The sequence below is a fragment of the Dreissena polymorpha genome, chromosome 6, assembly GCF_020536995.1.
Source record: "Dreissena polymorpha isolate Duluth1 chromosome 6, UMN_Dpol_1.0, whole genome shotgun sequence".
In the NCBI taxonomy this organism is placed as follows: Eukaryota; Metazoa; Mollusca; class Bivalvia; order Myida; family Dreissenidae; genus Dreissena; species Dreissena polymorpha.
This window is the reverse complement of record NC_068360.1, coordinates 26,689,824-26,715,295: the sequence shown is the minus strand read 5'-3', so window position 1 is coordinate 26,715,295 and position 25,472 is coordinate 26,689,824. Positions and strand designations below refer to the sequence as shown.

At 35.3% G+C, this 25,472-nt stretch overlaps 1 protein-coding gene, 1 long non-coding RNA gene and 1 other non-coding gene across 11 annotated transcripts in view; 2 read left to right on the top strand and 1 right to left on the bottom strand.

Annotated features, from left to right (window-relative positions):
* Window positions 1–14,752, top strand: part of LOC127833640 (uncharacterized) — a 28,543-nt gene extending 13,791 nt beyond the window's left edge. For 2 of the 9 annotated variants that reach the window (XR_008027517.1, XR_008027523.1), the window contains 7 exons: window positions 1,550–3,014; window positions 3,552–3,605; window positions 6,475–6,593; window positions 7,169–7,297; window positions 8,512–8,617; window positions 10,188–10,281; window positions 11,353–14,752. Coding sequence is in view for 1 of the 9 variants with exons in the window: in XM_052359021.1 (XP_052214981.1) it covers window positions 2,922–3,014; window positions 6,475–6,593; window positions 7,169–7,297; window positions 8,512–8,617; window positions 10,188–10,211 (471 nt within the window). In the remaining 8 variants the exon portion in view is untranslated. Of the gene's footprint in view, window positions 1–1,549; window positions 3,015–3,506; window positions 3,606–6,474; window positions 6,594–7,168; window positions 7,298–8,511; window positions 8,618–10,187; window positions 10,282–11,352 lie in introns of those variants that run through there. The other 7 variants (XR_008027524.1, XR_008027522.1, XR_008027519.1 and 4 more) reach the window with 7 other exon arrangements.
* Window positions 14,753–18,838: 4,086 nt separating this feature from the next.
* Window positions 18,839–20,973, top strand: LOC127833641 (uncharacterized). The gene is made up of 2 exons (XR_008027525.1): window positions 18,839–20,673; window positions 20,748–20,973. It is a non-coding gene; the product is annotated as an uncharacterized LOC127833641 (long non-coding RNA).
* A 169-nt stretch (window positions 20,974–21,142) lies between these two features.
* Window positions 21,143–21,326, bottom strand: LOC127836746 (small nucleolar RNA snR44). The gene has a single exon (XR_008028923.1). It is a non-coding gene; the product is annotated as a small nucleolar RNA snR44 (small nucleolar RNA).
* Between the last annotated feature and the right edge of the window lie 4,146 nt (window positions 21,327–25,472).

Here is a 25,472-nt window from a genome sequence, read left to right as displayed (position 1 = left end):
TGGGGCCAAACTTGAGTCCCATTCCTAATCTTAAACAGTTTATTTTTTCCATAATTACTGGCTAAAGTTTTCAATTCAAGGTTTGACCCCAAACAATGTTTTAATGGGTTACAAATTGAGTTTGTTTCCTTATGCAGCTCTATAAGTTGAACCTTAGTGCAATTTATCTTGATAGCACTTATTCTCAATTTTTAAATTATGTTTAGCAAAAACTACAACCATTTTCCCAATTTAATTCAAAACACTATGATTTTTTACGAATTGTCCCAATCCAAAAATGGTTACAATAAACTCTGCATAGAGCTAGCCCCTAGTTATAGCACATTATAAAGTTTTTTATCAGAATAACTGGCTTAATTATACCCGCACAAACGAAGTTTAGGGGGGTATATAGGTAGTATAGGAGTGAACTAGTCTGTCGGTCTGTCTGTCGATCCGTATTTAGTGTCCGTTCTCTAATTCAAGTAGTTTTCATCCGATCTTTACCACATGATGTATAGGCCAAGTTTAAACATGGGCTTTGTCGGGTTAAAAACTCGGTCACGGTGTCACTTAGTGCATTTTAAACATTCAGCATGTTGTCCGCTCTCTAATTCAAGTAGTTTTCATCCAATCCTCACCAAACGTGGTCACAAGTTTTTTCTAAATGATCTCTAGGACAAGTTTAAACATGGGCCATTCCAAGCCTAAAACTAGGTCACCAGGTCACTTTCTGCATTTTTAACATTCAGCAAGGTGTCCGCTCTCTAATTCAAGTAGTTTACATCCGATCTTCACCAAACTTGTTCAGAAGTTTTATGGAGATGATCTTAAGGCCAAGTCAGAACATGGGCCTTTCTGTGTGAAAAACTAGGTCAAGAGGTCACTATTGCGTTTTAAGAATAGAGCATGGTGTCTGCTGTTTTTTTGTGAAGACGACATGCAAAATATTATGTGTCAATGCGGCATGTGGGGGTATTCGTCACATTTGTGACAAAGCTTTAGTTTGCTTATTTCACTAAGTTTAATTACTATTTTGAACTCACATCTATTGTTTCTTATTAAATGCCAAACAGTTGTATTGTCTCACATTGAAAGTTGTTAAGTCTCAGGTATAAGTCATAAACTGTCACATTTAAAGGTGTGCAGACTCACACTTAAATATGTAGATTGTAACATTTAAAGTTGTGTTGTCACACATTTTTAATTGCTGAGAATCTCATTTAAAATTATGTAGTCTCAAATTTAAAGTTCTTTAGTCACACAATTAAAGGTGTACAGTCTCACATTCTAAACTGCTCAAGTAATGCCTGTTTTTGATTTACAAAAAATAGATATAACACCTCGCTACAAACCCAAAAATTCCAATTTCAAGTTGGTGCACGTAAAACATTGATACTACGTTATTCTGAATTCTAATTGGTGAAAAATTAATTGCAATATTTTAAATATCAATTATAGGCACGATGTTTGGCATTTAAAAAACAGGTCTGTAAGGTAAGGTGTTTCAAGGCTTATTCATGTGTCACTAAACAATCCGGTTTTAGTTTACTTTCCATTTCCTTTTCAGTGAACTTTACTAGCAAACATGACAAACGTCATTGAAATGAAAGTCGATGACAACCCCCTTCTTGCACAAATACTACAACTTGCTGAAGAAAATCAGCATGAAGACGTCTTGCGTCAGACTACCAAGCCTCCTATCAATATATCCTCCCATGTTGGCTACATCAACACTTCCAACAGCAGAGCCTTGGTGAGTTTGACTTCCGTCTCAGCATCCATGTCGCTTAGCAACAATTGAATGATGGGCGTCGACAAATTAGGCCGGACAAGTCGCTCAAACTGAAACGATCTGATCCAACAGGTAGAGCAAGCGTTGCGTGACACGTCCGTTAATGTGACTGACCTCGATATGTTGTTCTCGAATAATGTGAACCTTAGGACTGGAGGGCAGTATGCGATTGACGCCATTCAACAAAAGTTGTTGTCGGAATTCTCGGGTTTGGGGTGGCGCCTTCGGCGTCGGGACTCACTCCATCTCTGTCTATGGCCCAGTCGCAGCAGCAGCAACAAGAACAATAAGTAGTATCTTAGCGGTGTTCTGGGATATGCGGCTTCATGTATGTGCTTAAATTGTCATCCCAGACTAGCCTGTGCAGATTGCACATAAATTAAGTCCTATTAAATTGTCATCCCAGATTAGCCTGTGCAGACTGCACATACATTAAGTCCTATTTAAGTGTCATCCCAGATTAGCCTGTGCAGACTGCACATACATTAAGTCCTATTAAAGTGTCATCCCAGATTAGCCTGTGCAGACTGCACATACATTAAGTCCTATTAAAGTGTCATCCCAGATTAGCCTGTGCAGACTGCACATACATTAAGTCCTATTAAAGTGTCATCTCATATTAGCCTGTGCAGACTGCACATACATTAAGTCCTTTTGTTTCCCAGAATGTGGCTCATATAGTTCACTTAACATCAGTATTTTCCGTTGTCTGCCTGATTGAGGAAAAGTTCATAGCATCAAATGGGAATTCTGTGTCTTTATATTGATCAAACTTGGTAAATGAATGCAAATAACACTGGATTTAATATAAATTTTAATCTTGGTATGTCAGGGCATAGTTTGTCTATTTTGCGGCCGAAATTCAGCTCCTGAACCAAAAGTTTCTCCATGCATGAAAACACCCGCTTTTCTATTCCATTTTAGTAAAACAATTATTTAAATGCTTTCAGTACATTATAAAATTATTGTCTTCATTATTTTTCGATATTTATTTAAATTCTTGGAATCTGTTTTAAGAGCCGGTTCCTACAGGACCCGATGCACTGATTATGCACATGTGACTCTTGTACGCAGCTGAATAAAAGGCTCTCTGGTCAGCTGGACCTGGACGCCAAGGGACACTTCCTGCCCAAGTACCGTGAGGCAAATGCTCAATGAGTTCTACCCGAAGTGTGCAGCGTCTCTAGACCTGTGGCTCCAGACTGTCTTACCCAGGGGCCAAGATTACTTTATCTGCAAGGTACATTGATAATTTATCATGTATAATGTGTGATGAGTTTTTTACTCCAAATTTCAATTTAAATAGTGTGTGCGTTTTATATATTGATTAAACTATATTATAGCTGACAGTTATTATGATATTGGTAATATTTATAATAGCCGCCAATTTGTATTGCCTTGAAAGGGCGCAGGAGAGGGACGTAAATATTTGTTCTTGTCTGTTTTTCGCTCTGCCCTTCCTTAAATCCGTCCTTATGTCTGTCCCACCTTTTTTGAGTTACACGTAACTTAATAAATATTTTTAGAAGGGAATAAACAATTATTTAGTAGGCTAGGTTTGTATCAAGTGTACAGCATATAGAAGTAAAGTATCAAGTGTTTTATTGTGTATCTCTTTTCTATCAGAAGTCTTCAAATTTAATGTATTTCTTACATATTTTTTTACTCAAACAAAATTGATTCAAATATAACAAATGCCATTTCAGAATGCATTGAATTATTTGGTTTACAGGGACACATTTCTGGGATGCCCCGAGGTCTTTTTTTCTGTTTACAGAGGCCTTATACTCCCAGGTTCCCCAAATACAACTCAGCCACAACATCCTAATCGGTAAGTCCCGTTGCCATGGCAAAACAGGTAACTTTGGCAAAGCATTCAGGAGACCCTGGCTTAACAGCCTTAGACTTCAGATGTTATCAAGTTTTAACAAACAGTTGAAACTCAATGCGATTTGCAGTTTCTGCTCTTCAATTAAGAAGACCAGTACAAAGTATTTCAATTCAAGGGTTCATCAACAAACTTATTTCACTATTTTGAAATTCGAAGGAGATGCAACAGTGTCACGCTAATCCCTGACATTCAGGCTTGAATTAGACATCCAGAGCTTTATTAAAACACAGAATAACACAGTTTTTCAGCAGGTTCCAATATATCTAAATTGTTAACTCTACAAAGTCAGGTTCCATTTTAAATGTAAGTATGTTTATAAAATTGCCATTGATACATAAGAGGGGTCACTGATCTCTGTAGCTTTGCATAAAATGTTGTTTTGTTCTGTGGAGATCTGAGCATATAGTTTAGAGACTATTTATAAATTATGAACTTTTGGATTATAATTTTAATGGTTTACAAAATCCCATGTAAATACAAGTGTCCATAGCTTGTGTATTGAGTGCATCAGGAATTTCCCATATGGATATTCCCCCGAGAAGACTCCTAAGTGAAATGTTTTGGAAATTTACACATTTAAATATATATATTTTAACTGAATTGAGCAAACATTTCTCAAACTGAGTAATTGTGATCACCCTATGTCATTGAGCGTGCTATGTGCAGCTTCAACTGTCAGCTTGTTTATGAATCTAAAGGCCTGAATGTTTATTGAATCTTGATGAAACTGGGTCAAAATGTTTTGACATTATCAAGGCAAAAAGTTTATTTTGACAATTTTTAGCCCGAGTTTAAATCGAGGCCACTTGTGTAACAATACAGTAGGTCTCACATCTCAATTGTCATGACTCAATCATGATCATACGTGGTCAGAATGTTTATCTTGATATGTTACAGGTTTAGTTTGAATCTGTCACATTGCTTCCAAAAACTAGGTCACCAGTTCAAACCTTGAAACAAACTTGGTTATCACTCTATAGGCCAGATTTATGCCACATCAATTATGAAAGTTAATCAGAATGTTTAAAGTAATTTAGTCAAAAAGTATGTCACAAGGTCATGTCTTCTACAGTAGGTTTACCTTGAATTGAGGTGAGCATTTCAGGCACTTTTTTCCATTTACAACATTCAGATAATTCTCCATGAAGGACCATTGAGCTTTTTTTAAATTCTAAAACAGTTTGATTGATTTAGAAAAAAGGATAAGGATTTGTGTATGTTCAGTGTTATCACAACACGAGATGTCGCATGCACACATAGATTTAATGAGATACAAAATGCTCGTTTTTAAATATGTGTGGCACAATATATTCCTTTTTATTTTTCCCCAACAATATCTATTGATATGACACTTACATGGTGCATGAACATGTGTTGAATATATTGATCCACACAAAACAAAAAAAGAGCAGTGTGTATCTTGATAAATCTATATTACCAGACCACATCTAGCGTTGAAATTTTGAATATTGCTATAAGAAACATTGATTTTTTTAATGTGTTAACTTTATGTTTTGAAATATTGTACGAAATATTAATTGATTTTGAGTGTTTATGGTCTTTTAATTGTTGTTTTGATACTTACAATTTTTAAGATTTTTCTGCATTCTGATTATGCCCATGTGACTTTTTTTATACCTCCCAAACCCAATAACAATCACAATAAACTCATCAATTTTATACCTCCCGAACCCACTAACAATCACTAATTAACTCATCAATTTTATACCACCGAAACCCACTAACAATCCCAAATTAACTCATCAATTTTATACCTCCCAAACCCACTAACAATCACACATTTACTCATCAATTTTCATTTTTATTATTCCATTCACAAGTTGAACAATTATGTCTTTGCTGTACCAACCTTAGCACTGTTGGGTTTCTATGTCTATTGCGAAATGAAGTCAATATTTGCACCATGCCAGTCATACTTAATGCAGACAAAAATAATAATATGTTAGAGGATTTTTATGTAACAACTTATGTTCACTTTGTGTTGTTATTATAAAAGTTCAAAGGTAGCTTTAAAAACATGAATTAGCCTTGCTCTGGGAAAGGCAATCTGCACAGGCTAGTCAGGGAAACCACTTACCTCTGGGAAACGCAATCTGCACAGGCTAGTCAGGGAAACCACTTACCTCTTGGAAACGCAATCCGCACAGGCTAGTCAGGGAAACCTCTTACCGCCAAAACTGGATTTTGCTAAGAAAATGCTTCCTTAAAAACAAAAAATCAATAAAAGCAAAAAGTGTTGACACTTATAAACATCTGCTATCCGTTTCAAAATAATTTTTATCGGATCATCATGAAAATGTTCAATATTGTTTTTGGGCATAATATCTTTTACAAGTTTAGTAACCAGCCAGATCGCATTTTCTTGTTTAATGAAGAACATAGACCGTTAAACATATCTAACATTGTACACACGGTCAATGTAAACCAGACCGTTCAACATATCTAACATTGTACACACGATCAATGTAAACCAGACTTCTAACCGGGAGTATTTTGTTGGTTTTGGTTCTTCATTTTTTTGGTGTGTGAAATGTCGGAAAAGTTGCGACTCGACTAAGCATTAATGCCACCAGAATTAATGCAATTGGCGTGAGTTTCATGACAGTTCATACACTTTTAAGTTTGCTGCTCATGTTACAAAATTGTGTAATGCTTTGTATAATTTATATCATATGTCTAATTTTGTCACATGGTTACTTGCCTTAAGTAAAGGACATTCTAGTGATGAATAGAATATTCTCCTGCTGATGCTACTGGAGTTTAATTTTGTTGATATTTTATTTAACAGGACAACTTGTCAATCAACATGGAACAGTACCCAGAAAATCACGACCAGCTCATGAACTGTGTAACTGCGCCAAGCGTGACCCTTCAGAGAAAGGGGCTTCCATGCCGAAGGTCAAATTGGTACCGATCTTGGCTCAAGCAGCAGCCTCAGTCTTTTATCTATTATCTATTAACATTCCAATCTCACAGTAATATTATAAAAACATGACCTGCAAGGTGGAGATGTGAATACAATGAGTATTAAATCCCACAAACCATGCAGAGGTTATATGGGAGTCAATGTTCTGTCAGTTGGTCTGTTAGAGGGGCGTTTCATCTGCATTTTATGTGAACATAGTTTTACCTCACCACATATGTATATGTCTACATTTCTAAAGGGAATCAGATGAAACTTCAATCATGTGAGCCCCATGAAGTCTGGGTTGAGGTTTAGTTATCATTTTGTGACAAAGCTCTAACTTATCATTGGCCAAGTAACTCTCTTGCATAATATTAATTTACTGTTTCTGTATCTCACCACACATGGAATTACAGAGGCTGTGTTACTTATATTTTATTCAGGGGGATTAACTAATAGTGTGCACAGAAGTGTGTTAATATTTGTGTATAAAAACAACAAAAGCATTAAATCCCTTGAACCACTTGTCATCTTTGATTACATTATAACAAATTATCCAATATAACTTATTTTTCAGTGGCCGTTGTTCAGTGTCAAGCGAAATCCTAGCAACCAAGCCACGTCAGCACAGCAGCAAAAACAGTTTCAGCAGCAGTCGTATACTAAACATCAACAACAGTGGTGCATATGCATTAAACTACGAGAGGTATGAATGCAAATATGTCTGTATGATATTAGTATATTCTCAACCATTTAATATTAACTAGTTTGTTTTGTTTAAGAATATATTTTAGCATATTGCTATATTCAAATTTGCTTTTATTATGTTTTATTTTTATTGCACTCTGCCTCTTCTAATCATGTTAAGGATGGCCCGCACCCTACCCCTGTACTGACCTGTGGGTCATGGCCCGCACCCTACCCCTGTACTGACCTGTGGGTCATGGCCCGCACCCTGCCCCTGTACTGACCTGTGGGTCATGGCCCGCACTCTGCCCCTGTACTGACCTGTGGGTCATGGCCCGCACCCTGCCCCTGTACTGACCTGTGGGTCATGTTAAGGATGGCCCGTACCCTGCCCCTGTACTGACCTGTGGGTCATGTTAAGGATGGCCCGCACCCTGCCCCTGTACTGACCTGTGGGTCATGGCCCGCAACCTGCCCCTGTTCTAACCATTTGGTCATGACCCGCACCCTGTGGGTCATGGCCCGCACTCTGCCCCTGTACTGACCTGTGGGTCATGTTAAGGATGGCCCGCACCCTGCCCCTGTACTGACCTGTGGGTCATGTTAAGGATGGCCTGCACCCTGCCCCTGTACTGACCAGTGGGTCATGTTATGGTCATATGGGCTTGGATGGTCATGAAAGTAAGAAAGTGTAAGATTTTAAAGAGACTTGTTCAAATATGTTGTGAGAAAGTTGACTGACATAAGTCAGTGACATAACTAAAAGAAAAAAATACGCCAACACATAAAAACAGATTTACCGGTAACTACAAATTATACCAATATATTGCATTACATATTGTATGGTATTGTGATATGCTTTGGCTGCTTTTAATTTGATGATTATTTAAAGTAGGCTTTTTTTAAATATACAAGCGTATCTTTGTTTAATATGTATTTTATTTTATTCCATGAACTGTATTAGTTCCGTTTGAATAATTATTGTTAATCATATTGCACACGTTTAAACCAATTTATGTAATAATATTCCATCTTTATCTGTAAATAAAGGGACTCTTACACAGGGCATTAGCAAGAACAACCAAAAACGTTCCTTTAAAAATTGCATACTCTTTCTCTGTTTGCAGAATATATGCAGAAAAACTAGTGTCTTATTGAATGATAAGGGATTTGATTACAGCTAAGAAATAATCTTTAAACGTTATCTGTAAAATGTTGTTTTGCCATTTGCAGTAAACAAGTTGACTGCGTAATGTGGCATCAAAGTCTGCAAGGAGAAACCATGCAATTGAGGAAGCCAAGAAACCATGTGATAATTTCAAGCAGCTTACCTACTCTTGTAAGTATGTGTTTTGTTTTAACGTACGCATTATATATTTTTATTTGAGTACAGATTTATGTTATTGAAATAATAATTGGTTTCCATGCACAAATGAAAGATGTTATGTTTTTCACTAGAGTAAATATATAAACGCAAGTATTAAAATATAATATGTCTGAAGAATATCCACAAAACATGTGTTTGTCATAAATCATATTAAATTTATTGATAAAGATGCGCACATTATGACTAGTTTTGTCCACCAATCTATAATTTAAACAAAGTTTGACGTTTTTTACGCACATTTCAATGACGTCAAACTGTGGAATCACTTATTTTAAGGAGATATCATTTTCGCGCACCCACCATGTCTCAGATTTATGACCAATGCCCATATTAATAGAGTTTTCAATTAACAAACAGGTGTCAGTTTGACAGGATTCAATACAACTAGGGTGTGTATATTATAACTGTTGTTTCATGCGACCCCTACTAGAAGTATAGCCCTGTCTAGTAAGGGCATATTCCGGAACCATCTTGAGCACATGTTTGATGCAATAAACAGTTTTGTGTTAAGTTCAACTTTTCTATAAAGTATCAAAGCTATTGCATTCAAACTTGTTACACTTACTACATGTATCATGAGGGGAGTGGGCAAGCAAAGTGAGATAACTCTGGCTGGCAGTTTGACATAATTATGTGCCCTTTTATACTTAGAAAAGTGATATTTAGGTTAAGTTTTGTGTTTATGTCCACTTTATTTCTAATGTATCAACGCTATTGCTTTCATACTTGCATCAATTACTAACTACCATAAGGGAACTGTGCAGGCAAAGTTATTTAACTCTGACTGGCATTTTGACAGAATTATTGCCCCTTTTATACTTAGAACATTGAAAATTTGGTTAAGTTTTGTGATTTGGTGCACTTTACTCCTAAAGTATCATGGCTATTGATTTCACACTTGGAACACATGCTCACTATCATAAGGGGACTGTGTAGGCAAGTTATGTAACTTTTTTTTCATTTTTGAAAGATAATGTAATAAAAGACCACATCTTCACACTATACACCCTCTCCACCCATCCCTCCTTCTGTTTGATGAAGTATTGAGATAGGTCCCTTCACCTTTACAAAAAACAATATATTAGCGAAGCTCTTCTTCTTCTTATACTTAACCATAAAAGCAAAATCTTTTGCAATTGGTGAATGTTCAAAAAGTGTTCTAGAACAATTTATATATAACCCTGGTCTTTCTTAAACACCACTTGATATTTGTGTTTTGTATAAACACCATTGAAATAAAATTTGGTCTTAAAACCAAATGAAAGTAATTTATAACAACTACATAGTTTAATTTTATTTCATTGAACGTGTACACAGTTTCAAGTGGTACCCAGCTTCGTAACATCCTGGGCACAAGGCGAGCTTTAGTTAAAATATGTGTGCTCGTTTATATGAAAGTTTATATCTTATTAAGACACTCACAATTATGTTACCGGGTTGAGCCAGTTTTTTATCCTTGAAAAAGCTAGTGTTGTCTTCAGTTTTGTTGTTTCATTTTGCACATGATTTACTTTATTTCCAGGAAACCCGGATAGCAAAGCATTGAGATTGTTCTGGAAGCATTTGTAGTCACAGCTCATTAAGCATCCCCCTGAAGCAGGACCCTCAGTCTACGGGTGAGTTTTCAAGCGATGTGTTTATTTTTGGCAAGCCCCTGAATACAGAGATGGGTGGGTGCATGTAGATTGACCCTTGTTCGTCGATACATCCATCCAGCTGTACGTTCTAGTATAACCTCGAACCTCGAAAAGTATTGCTTCTTGTGTGATGAAACCAAATATATTTATTATCATGTGACATTTCCTTCTTGTTTATTTGGATTCATGTTTCCTTTGACATAAGTAGTAGAGTTTTGACACAAAATTGGAATGTGGGTTCATGGTGGCCAAACCATTTTCTTACTTCATAAAAATCATCTGAGTTTTCTCAGAAAAACTCTCGCTGAATTCATGTTTTTGGGACTATCGTCTAGTAGGCCTTTGCTTATTGTCATTATTGATGAGGTAGTATTTGATAATAAAAAGGATCTTTATAAAAACCCAGTCCAAATTATTTGGTAATAAAGAGGTTATACTTTATCTAAAATAATTATTATTAATTATTATTGTATCAATAGTCCCAGGTCCATCATTTTGCTTGATTGGTCTTTGTCAGCCCGAGTACTACTTAAAAGTACCCCGAGTACTCTTAAACATACTACAATGTACCCAGGGTATGGAAAATGTACCCAGGAATACTAACGCTAAATTGGCCGTTGTTTGATCATTTTCTCAAGTTAGTATGTTCATATTTATATCAGTGTTCTGTAAAATTGCCCCAGTATAATCGAAACTCATACTCTCAAAGAATGTTGAGTCAGTTTTTTTTCAAAGATAATTTAGTTTCGTAATTCGTTAGCGCATTATATCACATCGGATTTTGGGTAGGAGTAAACCTCGAGTACAGTGAAATATTGGCTGGGTGCATTTAAGCGTATTTTCTGTACCCGGGGTATATTGTAGTATACTTGAAGAGTACCCGGGGTACTTTTAAGTAGCACTCAAATCCACATTGACCAATCGAGCCATCGTTTCATCTATGGATTCAAGTCATATAAGTCGTAACACCCTATGCAAGTTTTGTTTTTCGTTTGGTATCAAAAATAGACGGAAACACATTTACAGTATCACGTTGTTCTTTTTTTGCAGACGCCAATTGACGAAATAAAACTTGTCATTCAGCAACACAGCAAGTTGCAGCAGTTGTTACCATCTTGACCCCAGTCAAAACTAAGAGCTCAGAGACAATCAGCAACACAGCCAGTTGCAGCAGTTGTTACCATATTGACCCCAGTCAAAAGTAGGAGCTCAGAGACAATCAGCAACACAGCCAGTTGCAGCAGTTGTTACCATATTGACCCCAGTCAAAACTAAGAGCTCAGAGACAATCAGCAACACAGCGAGTTGCAGCAGTTGTTACCATATTGACCCCAGTCAAAACTAAGAGCTCAGAGACAATCAGCAACACAGCCATTTGCAGCAGTTGTTACCATAGTGACCCCAGTCAAAACTAGGAGCGCAGAGATAAATACTGTTTAAGATAGATATTCTCTACATTCCTCATGGTCAGGCAACACAGCCAGTTGCAGCAGTTGTTACCATATTGACCCCAGTCAAAACTAAGAGCTCAGAGACAATCAGCAACACAGCCAGTTGCAGCAGTTGTTACCATATTGACCCCAGTCAAAACTAAGAGCTCAGAGACAATCAGCAACACAGCCAGTTGCAGCAGTTGTTACCATATTGACCCCAGTCAAAACTAGGAGCTCAGAGACAATCAGCAACACAGCCAGTTGCAGCAGTTGTGACCGTATTGACCCCAGTCAAAACTAGGAGCTCAGAGACAATCAGCAACACAGCCAGTTGCAGCAGTTGTTACCATATTGACCCCAGTCAAAACTAAGAGCTCAGCGACAATCAGCAACACAGCCAGTTGCAGCAGTTGTTACCATATTGACCCCAGTCAAAACTAGGAGCTCAGAGACAATCAGCAACACAGCCAGTTGCAGCAGTTGTTACCGTATTGACCCCAGTCAAAACTAGGAGCTCAGAGACAATCAGCAACACAGCCAGTTGCAGCAGTTGTTACCATATTGACCCCAGTCAAAACTAGGAGCTCAGAAACAATCAGCAACACAGCCATTTGCAGCAGTTGTTACCATAGTGACCCCAGTCAAAAATAGGAGCTCAGAGACAATCAGCAACACAGCCAGTTGCAGCAGTTGTTACCATAGTGACCCCAGTCAAAACTAGGAGCTCAGAGACAATCAGCAACACAGCCAGTTGCAGCAGTTGTTACCGTATGACCCCAGTCAAAACTAGGAGCTCAGAGACAATCAGCAACACAGCGAGTTGCAGCAGTTGTTACCGTATGACCCCAGTCAAAACTAAGAGCTCAGAGACAATCAGCAACACAGCGAGTTGCAGCAGTTGTTACTGTATGACCCCAGTCAAAACTAAGAGCTCAGAGACAATCAGCAACACAGCCAGTTGCAGCAGTTGTTATCATATTGACCCCAGTCAAAACTAGGAGCTCAGAGACAATCAGCAACACAGCCAGTTGCAGCAGTTGTTACCGTATGACCCTAGTCAAAACTAGGAGCTCAGAGACAATCAGCAACACAGCAAGTTGCAGCAGTTGTTACGGTATGACCCCAGTCAAAACTAAGAGCTCAGAGACAATCAGCAACACAGCCAGTTGCAGCAGTTGTTACCGTATGACCCCAGTCAAAACTAGGAGCTCAGAGATAAATACTGTTTAAGATAGATATTCTCTACATTCCTCATGGTATGTTAAGCACAAACTCTGACAGATCTCATCTTTGAACTTTGTAACGGGCGAAAAATAAATGACCTTGTTCAGAATGAAATGGCAGAATGACAAAGCACAACAATTTAAGGGGAAACCATAAATTAATGTGACCAGCAAAGATGTGTTCAAAGCAAAACAATATGTCATGTCTTTGGGGACTGAATTTTGATGGTGTCATTCATTAAACATTGAATATTTTTGTTAAATATAGTTAAATATAATGATATAAAGGATATTTGATTAAGGCGTGTATGTTAATTATTACTTTAAGCACAAATATAGCACGTCTATCAATTACTTATGAAACTTGCACCTGATAATGATAAATGCATGAAAATTAAATTGTACTTAAGACATTATTTCATACGTTGAGCTTAAGAAAATTGAAAGCTGTTTAAATTATGCTGGTAACATTATATACAAAATATGTATTGGATTATATTCATGTAAAAAACAAGTTTCAGTTTTCTGTTGTAACATGCAATATAGAAGTATTATCAAGAATCGTGTTAAGTATGGCACTATTCGAAATGAATATTCATTAAATAAAGACAAAATCATTTAATCTTCTTTCAATTGTCAATTCTGTATGTACTACTACTACCTTATTTATTTGACTTGATATGGTTTGTTAAATTATAAGATAATGCCTCTTTATTTGGAAAGCTTTCAATGTTTTGAAACTGAGTATTTAAAAATGAATTATTAAAAGAATTATGAAAAATCATGGCTGATGTCAAAGTTATGTTTGATTTTGCCAATTTTGTGTTGATATTTAATATACATGTACTTACATGCTCATAAGTGTTGACATTTGTTTTTGAACATAATAGTTTTTTATGTTTTATATCGTGTATATACACATTTACAAGTCCAAATTTTCATCCTCTCAATCACTCAGTAACTTTACCAACAATAAATGTTGGATCTCTGTATATAGGTAAATTGTGCAATTGATATATAGAGCAACTGCAACAAATCAGTCAGTTACAAATCAAGGCAGAGTGATGTAATATGCTGGCAATTGTTAAGTAGTGCAGTTGTCTCTTTTTGTTCTCAGGTTAGAGCAATAGTGTTTGCTTCAAAAATAAAAACACAGTCTCCCTTGTAAGAAAATTAATGTGTTCACATCTCAACATAACAAGTAAATTCATAGAGAAAATCAAATTATTTACATGATATACTCGACAATTAGTCTAATGGAATTTGTAGAATAAAAAATAACATGTAATTATGACGATTATAAGTGAATGTTTGACACAAAATGTCTCTTCAGAAATGTGCATATTTTAATGATAAATCTATACATTGTACTTGCTGTACTTTTTATAGTATATTTTATGAACGTGCAGCTGATAAGTGAATGTGACAATTTACGAGTTATGTTACAATTTGTTTCACGTTGACATGGCAACATAAGCTGTTAATGGAGTGCATTCACTGCGGCCAGTTTCCAGAAATCTCCCAATTAAAAAACACCAGAAAATATCTTAAGATCAGATAGTTTGGTTGTTCACATTAGTTTTGATTTATTTATTGATTGTGTTATGCCTTGTACTCTTAATTTGTTATCAAATATTTAAGTTTATATGACTTGAAGAGACTTACATGTTTATTTTATTGATGTGTTTGTGCTGATTTCTTGCATTCTGATTAAAGAATATTCAAGTGGAAAAAGAATATTATTATGCATTGAAAGTGTGTTGTGATTTCAAATAAAAATACTATGAAAATATAGTTCAGTCGTTTGATTACAAAGTTATTACAAAGGTGATCAATTGCTCATCAAGTGTAGGTGTTTGCATACGGACATAATATGTCTGTGCTTTATATGTATATAATGTAGATCCCCATTTACCAGAACATATTTTGATGTGCTTAAATGTGCTAATAGCCTGATGAAATTCGTGTTGACTATGCGTTTTACATTTTGCCATTTTTATTTAAAAAATGAAAAACAAATGAATTGTCAGTGTAAATAAACTAGGAGCTCAGAGACAATCAGCAACACAGCGAGTTGCAGCAGTTGTTACCGTATGACCCCAGTCAAAACTAAGAGCTCAGAGACAATCAGCAACACAGCGAGTTGCAGCAGTTGTTACTGTATGACCCCAGTCAAAACTAAGAGCTCAGAGACAATCAGCAACACAGCCAGTTGCAGCAGTTGTTATCATATTGACCCCAGTCAAAACTAGGAGCTCAGAGACAATCAGCAACACAGCCAGTTGCAGCAGTTGTTACCGTATGACCCCAGTCAAAACTAGGAGCTCAGAGACAATCAGCAACACAGCAAGTTGCAGCAGTTGTTACGGTATGACCCCAGTCAAAACTAAAAGCTCAGAGACAATCAGCAACACAGCCAGTTGCAGCAGTTGTTACCGTATGACCCCAGTCAAAACTAGGAGCTCAGAGATAAATACTGTTTAAGATAGATATTCTCTACATTCCTCATGGTATGTTAAGCACAAACTCTGACAGATCTCATCTTTGAACTTTGTAACGGGCGAAAAATAAATGACCTTGTTCAGAATGAAATGGCAGAATGACAAAGCACAACAATTTAAGGGGAAACCATAAATTAATGTGACCAGCAAAGATGTGTTCAAAGCAAAACAATATGTCATGTCTTTGGGGACTGAATTTTGATGGTGTCATTCATTAAACATTGAATATTTTTGTTAAATATAGTTAAATATAATGATATAAAGGATATTTGATTAAGGCGTGTATGTTAATTATTACTTTAAGCACAAATATAGCACGTCTATCAATTACTTATGAAACTTGCACCTGATAATGATAAATGCATGAAAATTAAATTGTACTTAAGACATTATTTCATACGTTGAGCTTAAGAAAATTGAAAGCTGTTTAAATTATGCTGGTAACATTATATACAAAATATGTATTGGATTATATTCATGTAAAAAACAAGTTTCAGTTTTCTGTTGTAACATGCAATGTAGAAGTATTATCAAGAATCGTGTTAAGTATGGCACTATTCGAAATGAATATTCATTAAATAAAGACAAAATCATTTAATCTTCTTTCAATTGTCAATTCTGTATGTACTACTACTACCTTATTTATTTGACTTGATATGGTTTGTTAAATTATAAGATAATGCCTCTTTATTTGGAAAGCTTTCAATGTTTTGAAACTGAGTATTTAAAAATGAATTATTAAAAGAATTATGAAAAATCATGGCTGATGTCAAAGTTATGTTTGATTTTGCCAATTTTGTGTTGATATTTAATATACATGTACTTACATGCTCATAAGTGTTGACATTTGTTTTTGAACATAATAGTTTTTTATGTTTTATATCGTGTATATACACATTTACAAGTCCAAATTTTCACCCTCTCAATCACTCAGTAACTTTACCAACAATAAATGTTGGATCTCTGTATATAGGTAAATTGTGCAATTGATATATAGAGCAACTGCAACAAATCAGTCAGTTACAAATCAAGGCAGAGTGATGTAATATGCTGGCAATTGTTAAGTAGTGCAGTTGTCTCTTTTTGTTCTCAGGTTAGAGCAATAGTGTTTGCTTCAAAAATAAAAACACAGTCTCCCTTGTAAGAAAATTAATGTGTTCACATCTCAACATAACAAGTAAATTCATAGAGAAAATCAAATTATTTACATGATATACTCGACAATTAGTCTAATGGAATTTGTAGAATAAAAAATAACATGTAATTATGACGATTATAAGTGAATGTTTGACACAAAATGTCTCTTCAGAAATGTGCATATTTTAATGATAAATCTATACATTGTACTTGCTGTACTTTTTATAGTATATTTTATGAACGTGCAGCTGATAAGTGAATGTGACAATTTACGAGTTATGTTACAATTTGTTTCACGTTGACATGGCAACATAAGCTGTTAATGGAGTGCATTCACTGCGGCCAGTTTCCAGAAATCTCCCAATTAAAAAACACCAGAAAATATCTTAAGATCAGATAGTTTGGTTGTTCACATTAGTTTTGATTTATTTATTGATTGTGTTATGCCTTGTACTCTTAATTTGTTATCAAATATTTAAGTTTATATGACTTGAAGAGACTTACATGTTTATTTTATTGATGTGTTTGTGCTGATTTCTTGCATTCTGATTAAAGAATATTCAAGTGGAAAAAGAATATTATTATGCATTGAAAGTGTGTTGTGATTTCAAATAAAAATACTATGAAAATATAGTTCAGTCGTTTGATTACAAAGTTATTACAAAGGTGATCAATTGCTCATCAAGTGTAGGTGTTTGCATACGGACATAATATGTCTGTGCTTTATATGTATATAATGTAGATCCCCATTTACCAGAACATATTTTGATGTGCTTAAATGTGCTAATAGCCTGATGAAATTCGTGTTGACTATGCGTTTTACATTTTGCCATTTTTATTTAAAAAATGAAAAACAAATGAATTGTCAGTGTAAATAAACTAGGAGCTCAGAGACAATCAGCAACACAGCGAGTTGCAGCAGTTGTTACCGTATGACCCCAGTCAAAACTAAGAGCTCAGAGACAATCAGCAACACAGCGAGTTGCAGCAGTTGTTACTGTATGACCCCAGTCAAAACTAAGAGCTCAGAGACAATCAGCAACACAGCCAGTTGCAGCAGTTGTTATCATATTGACCCCAGTCAAAACTAGGAGCCCAGAGACAATCAGCAACACAGCCAGTTGCAGCAGTTGTTACCGTATGACCCCAGTCAAAACTAGGAGCTCAGAGACAATCAGCAACACAGCAAGTTGCAGCAGTTGTTACGGTATGACCCCAGTCAAAACTAAGAGCTCAGAGACAATCAGCAACACAGCCAGTTGCAGCAGTTGTTACCGTATGACCCCAGTCAAAACTAGGAGCTCAGAGATAAATACTGTTTAAGATAGATATTCTCTACATTCCTCATGGTATGTTAAGCACAAACTCTGACAGATCTCATCTTTGAACTTTGTAACGGGCGAAAAATAAATGACCTTGTTCAGAATGAAATGGCAGAATGACAAAGCACAACAATTTAAGGGGAAACCATAAATTAATGTGACCAGCAAAGATGTGTTCAAAGCAAAACAATATGTCATGTCTTTGGGGACTGAATTTTGATGGTGTCATTCATTAAACATTGAATATTTTTGTTAAATATAGTTAAATATAATGATATAAAGGATATTTGATTAAGGCGTGTATGTTAATTATTACTTTAAGCACAAATATAGCACGTCTATCAATTACTTATGAAACTTGCACCTGATAATGATAAATGCATGAAAATTAAATTGTACTTAAGACATTATTTCATACGTTGAGCTTAAGAAAATTGAAAGCTGTTTAAATTATGCTGGTAACATTATATACAAAATATGTATTGGATTATATTCATGTAAAAAACAAGTTTCAGTTTTCTGTTGTAACATGCAATATAGAAGTATTATCAAGAATCGTGTTAAGTATGGCACTATTCGAAATGAATATTCATTAAATAAAGACAAAATCATTTAATCTTCTTTCAATTGTCAATTCTGTATGTACTACTACTACCTTATTTATTTGACTTGATATGGTTTGTTAAATTATAAGATAATGCCTCTTTATTTGGAAAGCTTTCAATGTTTTGAAACTGAGTATTTAAAAATGAATTATTAAAAGAATTATGAAAAATCATGGCTGATGTCAAAGTTATGTTTGATTTTGCCAATTTTGTGTTGATATTTAATATACATGTACTTACATGCTCATAAGTGTTGACATTTGTTTTTGAACATAATAGTGTTTTATGTTTTATATCGTGTATATACACATTTACAAGTCCAAATTTTCACCCTCTCAATCACTCAGTAACTTTACCAACAATAAATGTTGGATCTCTGTATATAGGTAAATTGTGCAATTGATATATAGAGCAACTGCAACAAATCAGTCAGTTACAAATCAAGGCAGAGTGATGTAATATGCTGGCAATTGTTAAGTAGTGCAGTTGTCTCTTTTTGTTCTCAGGTTAGAGCAATAGTGTTTGCTTCAAAAATAAAAACACAGTCTCCCTTGTAAGAAAATTAATGTGTTCACATCTCAACATAACAAGTAAATTCATAGAGAAAATCAAATTATTTACATGATATACTCGACAATTAGTCTAATGGAATTTGTAGAATAAAAAATAACATGTAATTATGACGATTATAAGTGAATGTTTGACACAAAATGTCTCTTCAGAAATGTGCATATTTTAATGATAAATCTATACATTGTACTTGCTGTACTTTTTATAGTATATTTTATGAACGTGCAGCTGATAAGTGAATGTGACAATTTACGAGTTATGTTACAATTTGTTTCACGTTGACATGGCAACATAAGCTGTTAATGGAGTGCATTCACTGCGGCCAGTTTCCAGAAATCTCCCAATTAAAAAACACCAGAAAATATCTTAAGATCAGATAGTTTGGTTGTTCACATTAGTTTTGATTTATTTATTGATTGTGTTATGCCTTGTACTCTTAATTTGTTATCAAATATTTAAGTTTATATGACTTGAAGAGACTTACATGTTTATTTTATTGATGTGTTTGTGCTGATTTCTTGCATTCTGATTAAAGAATATTCAAGTGGAAAAAGAATATTATTATGCATTGAAAGTGTGTTGTGATTTCAAATAAAAATACTATGAAAATATAGTTCAGTCGTTTGATTACAAAGTTATTACAAAAGTGATCAATTGCTCATCAAGTGTAGGTGTTTGCATACGGACATAATATGTCTGTGCTTTATATGTATATAATGTAGATCCCCATTTACCAGAACATATTTTGATGTGCTTAAATGTGCTAATAGCCTGATGAAATTCGTGTTGACTATGCGTTTTACATTTTGCCATTTTTATTTAAAAAATGAAAAACAAATGAATTGTCAGTGTAAATAAATACTGTATTGTTGTTCAATCAATTAAACTATTTCACTGTTTTCATGCATATGTTCAAATCATTTTCATTTTTGTTCAATCTTTAAGATGCAACGCTTGTGTAATTTACTTTATGAAACTTATATATACACAAAAATGTAGTACAGATGTATATCCAATGACTGCTGTGGGCTTGTGGTAAACAGAAAACCATGCTTTAAATTGAAAAACCTTGTTATATGCCATGTTTTTCATTTAATAATATTAAAAGCACTCTTGAAATTGAACTTCTTGAAAATATGTTTCATTTTTTTGTAAAAATATCTTAAGTTATCTATTCTAAATTATCTATGCTTATATAAGAAATACAAATTAAAATTGGTTATTGGAAATAAGTCAATTAAAAGTCAAGGGATAATGATGTAATGTACTTAAAAATGTCAAAACTGCTATTGTCTCTATTTGTATTCTAGATATGTTATATCCTTAAACAAACAAATACAATGTTGTCTCCTTGTTGAATAGGTGTTGTGTACCTCTGAACATGTCAAGTCATTTACTTTAAGTATTTTAATTTAGTTCTCACTATCTGCACCCGTAAGTCACTCATGAATTTTGTGTAATAAACATTGGATAAATATATTTTTATATAATCGATTATAAGATAAGGTAAAAAGTGTATGTGCGTTATAAGAAATAAACATTGGATAAATATATTTTTATATAATCGATTATAAGATAAGGTTAAAAGTGTATGTGCGTTATAAGAAATAAACATTGGATAAATATATTTTTATATAATCGATTATAAGATGAGGTAAAAAGTGTATGTGCGTTATAAGAAATAAACATTGGATAAATATATTTTTATATAATCGATTACAAGATAAGGTGAATAGTGTATGTGCGTTATTAAATTCATCAGGTATGACCATACTGTGCTACAAGTTTTGTAATTGTGACTAATAAAAGTACATGATCTGCAAAAAATGTCACTTAAACAAATGTGTATATGTTTATCATTATTAAATTCTTTCCAACTAGATTACACTTGATAAGTTTCGGCTTAAAGCTGAAAAGTTATTGTTACATTTTATCAGCGTTGAGCTCAACTAGCATCCGTAGTGAATACTGTAAAATTTAAGCTTTCTCAGAATGAGTATGTTGAAAAATATCTTGACGACGGTTAGAATCTGTGTCGCATGTGTCAAAAAACTAGAACTAAAGGTCAAATCTTAGAAAAAAACTTGTTTTCTATGGTGTACGAACTGGTCCAAAACTATTCTAAACTGTCCGGGACAGTTTAGAAACCGTCCGGGACGGTTTGTAAACTGTCCTGGACAGTTTACTAAACTGTCCCGAAACTGTCCCGGACAGTTTACTAAACTGTCCCGGACAGTTTACAAACTGTCCGGGATGGTTTAGGAAAGTTTTGGACCGTTCGTGCGCATAAACCGTCCGGGACGGTTTAAACTGTCCGGGACAGTTAAGTAAACTGTCCGGGACGGTTTAAACTGTCCGACTATGGTCTTAAGAACCTATGCCGTACTAAAGTTAATGCCTGCAAACCGTCCCGGACAGTTTCCAGGAAACCGTCCCGGACAGTTTCCTAAACTGTCCCGGACGGTCTGTAATCCACAAAATAAATCGCCTGGTACAGTTTACAGACGCACGAGCGGTTCAAAAGTAAGAAACTGTCCGGGACAGTTTTGTTAACTGTCCGGGACAGTTTACAAACCGTCCCGGACGGTTTATAAACCGTCCCGGACGGTTTATAAACCGTCCCGAACAGTTTAGAATAGTTTTGGACCAGTTCGTACACCATAGTTTTCACTGCAGAGGCGTCTTTTATTAATCGATCTGCAGTCAACGTTCTCCGAATACTTATATTGACGATATCTAGAATGAGTGCGAATCTGGGTCACGTGCATCCAAAAACTAGGTCACCAGATCATATTTAATACGATTATTATCTCATTAAGGAATCAATATTGATGATACCACACCGAAGATGTGGACCATTGTTTCTTTAAATGTTTGCGTTATCAGGACGTTCGTGTGCAAATGTTTATAAACACGAGTATATTTCATCCAATTAGTGCATAAAAACTCATGTTTGGCATACAAACGTTGACCTAGGAAGAAAATTGTAAGCTCGTTCAAGAAGTTCAGTTATTAATCAAACGAACGAGACGATTTAAAGGGGCCTTTTCACAGATTTTGGCATGTTTTGAAGATTTTCATTAAATGCTTTATATTGATAAATGTAAACATTGGATCTAAAAAGCTCCAGTAAAAAAAACAAGAATAAAATAAAAACATGCAAAAAGAAGCCTTCAGCAGGGCTCGAACCAGTGACCCCCGGAGTCCTGGAGTAAAAACCAATTAGACCGCTCGGCCATCCTGCCAAGTATGTATGAGAGATGTATTTTGTACTTTATATAAGCAATCTTAGTAGTTTCACAAAATTACACGACAATAACAGAACTCTCCAAATTATTAAATCGGTTCGCGTTGCAATGCTTAATAATTTCAGGTTTTTAAATCGTCAAAGATGCATATAATGGCTATATTAGACCATGGTAAATGTTCAGTATTACTGTTTCCTCACAAATATCATAACTAAAACGAAAATTTGCGAATCTGAAACAACTTTTTTCAATTTTGTAAATTTACCAAAACTTGAAAAGATCCCTTTAAGTGCATGCTGTTCTGGTGTTGTGCTGTTCGCATGTAGTCATTTTCACTTTGCTTCTGAACAGAAAATGGTAAAAAAAAGGCCAAAACTAAATACTGTGCTAATAAGAAAAGTTCATGGAATATAATCCTATATAACGATAAAATATGAAATCTGGGCTTAATGCATGTTTGTAAAATGTCGTCCCAGATTAGCATTAATGCATGTTCATAAAATGTCATCCCAGATTAACCTGCCCAATCCACAAAGGCTAATCAGGAACGACACTTTCCACATAAACGGGTGGCTTCTTTTTAAGGATAATTCCTTAAACAAAAGTACCATACAAGTGGAAAGTGTCGAACAGCAAAGGCTTATCTGAAACGACATTTTCCACATAGACTGGCTGATAATTTAAACGATAATTCCCTTGAAAAATTCCATACAAGCGGATAAATTCGAATTGAACAGGCCAATCTTGGACCACAACGCACATGCATTAAACCCGGTTTTCCCAAGGCGTGGCTCATATTTTTTAATCCAGATGTTCGACCATTTAAGTTTTAATGACCAACATCATACAATTTGCTAATAACATACGCATTGAAACTATCAAATAAAAGGTACTTAATATAATGATCCATCAAGAACGTAATATGATATACCAAGAAAAACAAGTTGACAAGCAAGGGGTCGTATAACTTCACTACGGAATAGATTTAACGGTTACTGGCGCACGTAGGTCATCTTGTGACGATATTTCTATCTGAAATACTTGTGAGTATCGGTGTTTTGGTACATCATAACCTTTGAATAGTAACTAGCTATAAGAATATTATTAATTTCAAACAACTGAACTATTTTATGTTGCTAAAGATGAACAAAGATGGACACACACAGCCGCTTTGTAGATTCGCCTTAGTTTAGTTTAGTCTAACCTATTTATTTTAGCTCGATTGCATGGAAAGCCTTCAACTTATTTGAAACGCTCCTGAGTCCATTTCCTCGGACTAGAACTAGTACTTGGTGTCTATGGGGATATTTAAAGAACGATTCGACAGCGGGGATCGAACACGTGACCTCCCGATCTCGAGGCGGACACCATATCTACTACGCCACGGCGACTGTATGTTTGTTTATCCTTTTAACGCTTTATTTCGACTTCTTAATGAATTGAGTGTTAGCTATATGATGCTTTGTTTCAACATCAATTTAATAAATTCGAGATGTTGTTGTCCTATTGATTATCGTTTTGTTTTTATGTCATCGTTTCTCAGACAGTCACAGTTCTAGTTTTCTGGTATGTGTTTAATTATTTAGTAATTAAATGGTCATTAAATTGAAGTGTCCTGTCTTTGTATTGCACATGCATCTGAATCGTGTCGCTATGAAGTTAACTGTTATTTAGCTTTTAATGTTTAACACATTTTTTTGGACCAACATGCCCAAGTGTGAGGTCTGATCATCGGTCTAAAAAATATCCTGATTATATTATTATATTTATTGAGTTTCATAATTTGATAACATCTGAATGAAACTCGTCGGTTATTCAAATAATAAAGCGACCTGTTCATTTTCATTATTTGTGTGATTACCGTCCACAGATTTGTTTGCCTATTGCTCAGGGAAGCGGACAACGAGCGAGGCATGGTATTGTAATGCGCACGGGGGGCTTAGCCTTTTGCTAAAATTTTCGCTAAGAAGAGACTAAATTTGAACGAAAAATATCATAAAAGCGTAAAGTGTCGTACCTAATAAGCACGTGCGGGCTGCATTAAGCCCCGATTTCATAGGCTAAATTATTTGAGCCGATTCGTTGCCTCGTGGTTACACACTGGCACCAGGGGGTCGAATGATTTGAGACCGCTCTCAAGCATGACCTTCTAGTATTTTTCGTTTTCATTAGACGTTCGACCAACTAAAAGGTCTTCACTGTGAGCACTAACTAAAAAAGTTCGTCGCTGGAACCGGAGATCATATGACCTGATGTCGCATGTATCTATCATTATAGATCATGATGCAGATGCCACGTCCTTTAAAGGAGCGGTGGCCGTATAGAGCTTCCTGGCGAATTAGTAAAAAAGTTATACACCCAATATGTATTTTATCGTCCATGCCTTTAATAGAAATATCAACGGCGCTCTGCTCCACCCATTCCCCTTGCATTTATTAGTCGACTCCTTATGGCTCGAAGTCGCGGGACCGACAAGAAAACTTTGATGGATACGACCTTCGAGTCGAAAGATTCATAATATTATTATTTGTTTGCTTACAAAAACAACAGCACAAAATTTACTTTAAGTCAAGGCGCCGAAGGCACTGACGTTGTTCGCTGTTTTATAATCTTAGACGCAACTCAGTTTTCAAAAGTATGTGATAGCTTTTTATATCGCAAGTTTGAAGTGACCACAACCAATTCAAATTTATAAAGAGTGTGTCTTAAAGCACATATCGAGACGTGTTGTTAATAAGTGTGCACAGGCTAATCTTATTTGACATGCGTTAAGCCCCTTTTTCCCTGAAAGCAGCCAATATGTACAGATTTCAATGATAAGCACTAGACTGGCCAACGTTGTCTTACAAGCTGTTAAATACTTGTAAATACATACACAAAATCTAGTGTACCAGTGGGAACTATTAAACAGACAGATGCGGTGGTTAGAGCAGACGCTCCTAGCCTAGCATTCGTCGTCTTATTTTTACTGCAGTTATTCACACAGGCAGTCACGGGTTACAGTTCCTAACGTAGTAAAGCCCATACTGATTTGCAAAATTGTCTCTACATTAATTGTGAGCTAACGCTCACAAATAAAAACGAAACAAAATTACACAAGTGTTGTTAAATTAACATGTTGATTGTCTATG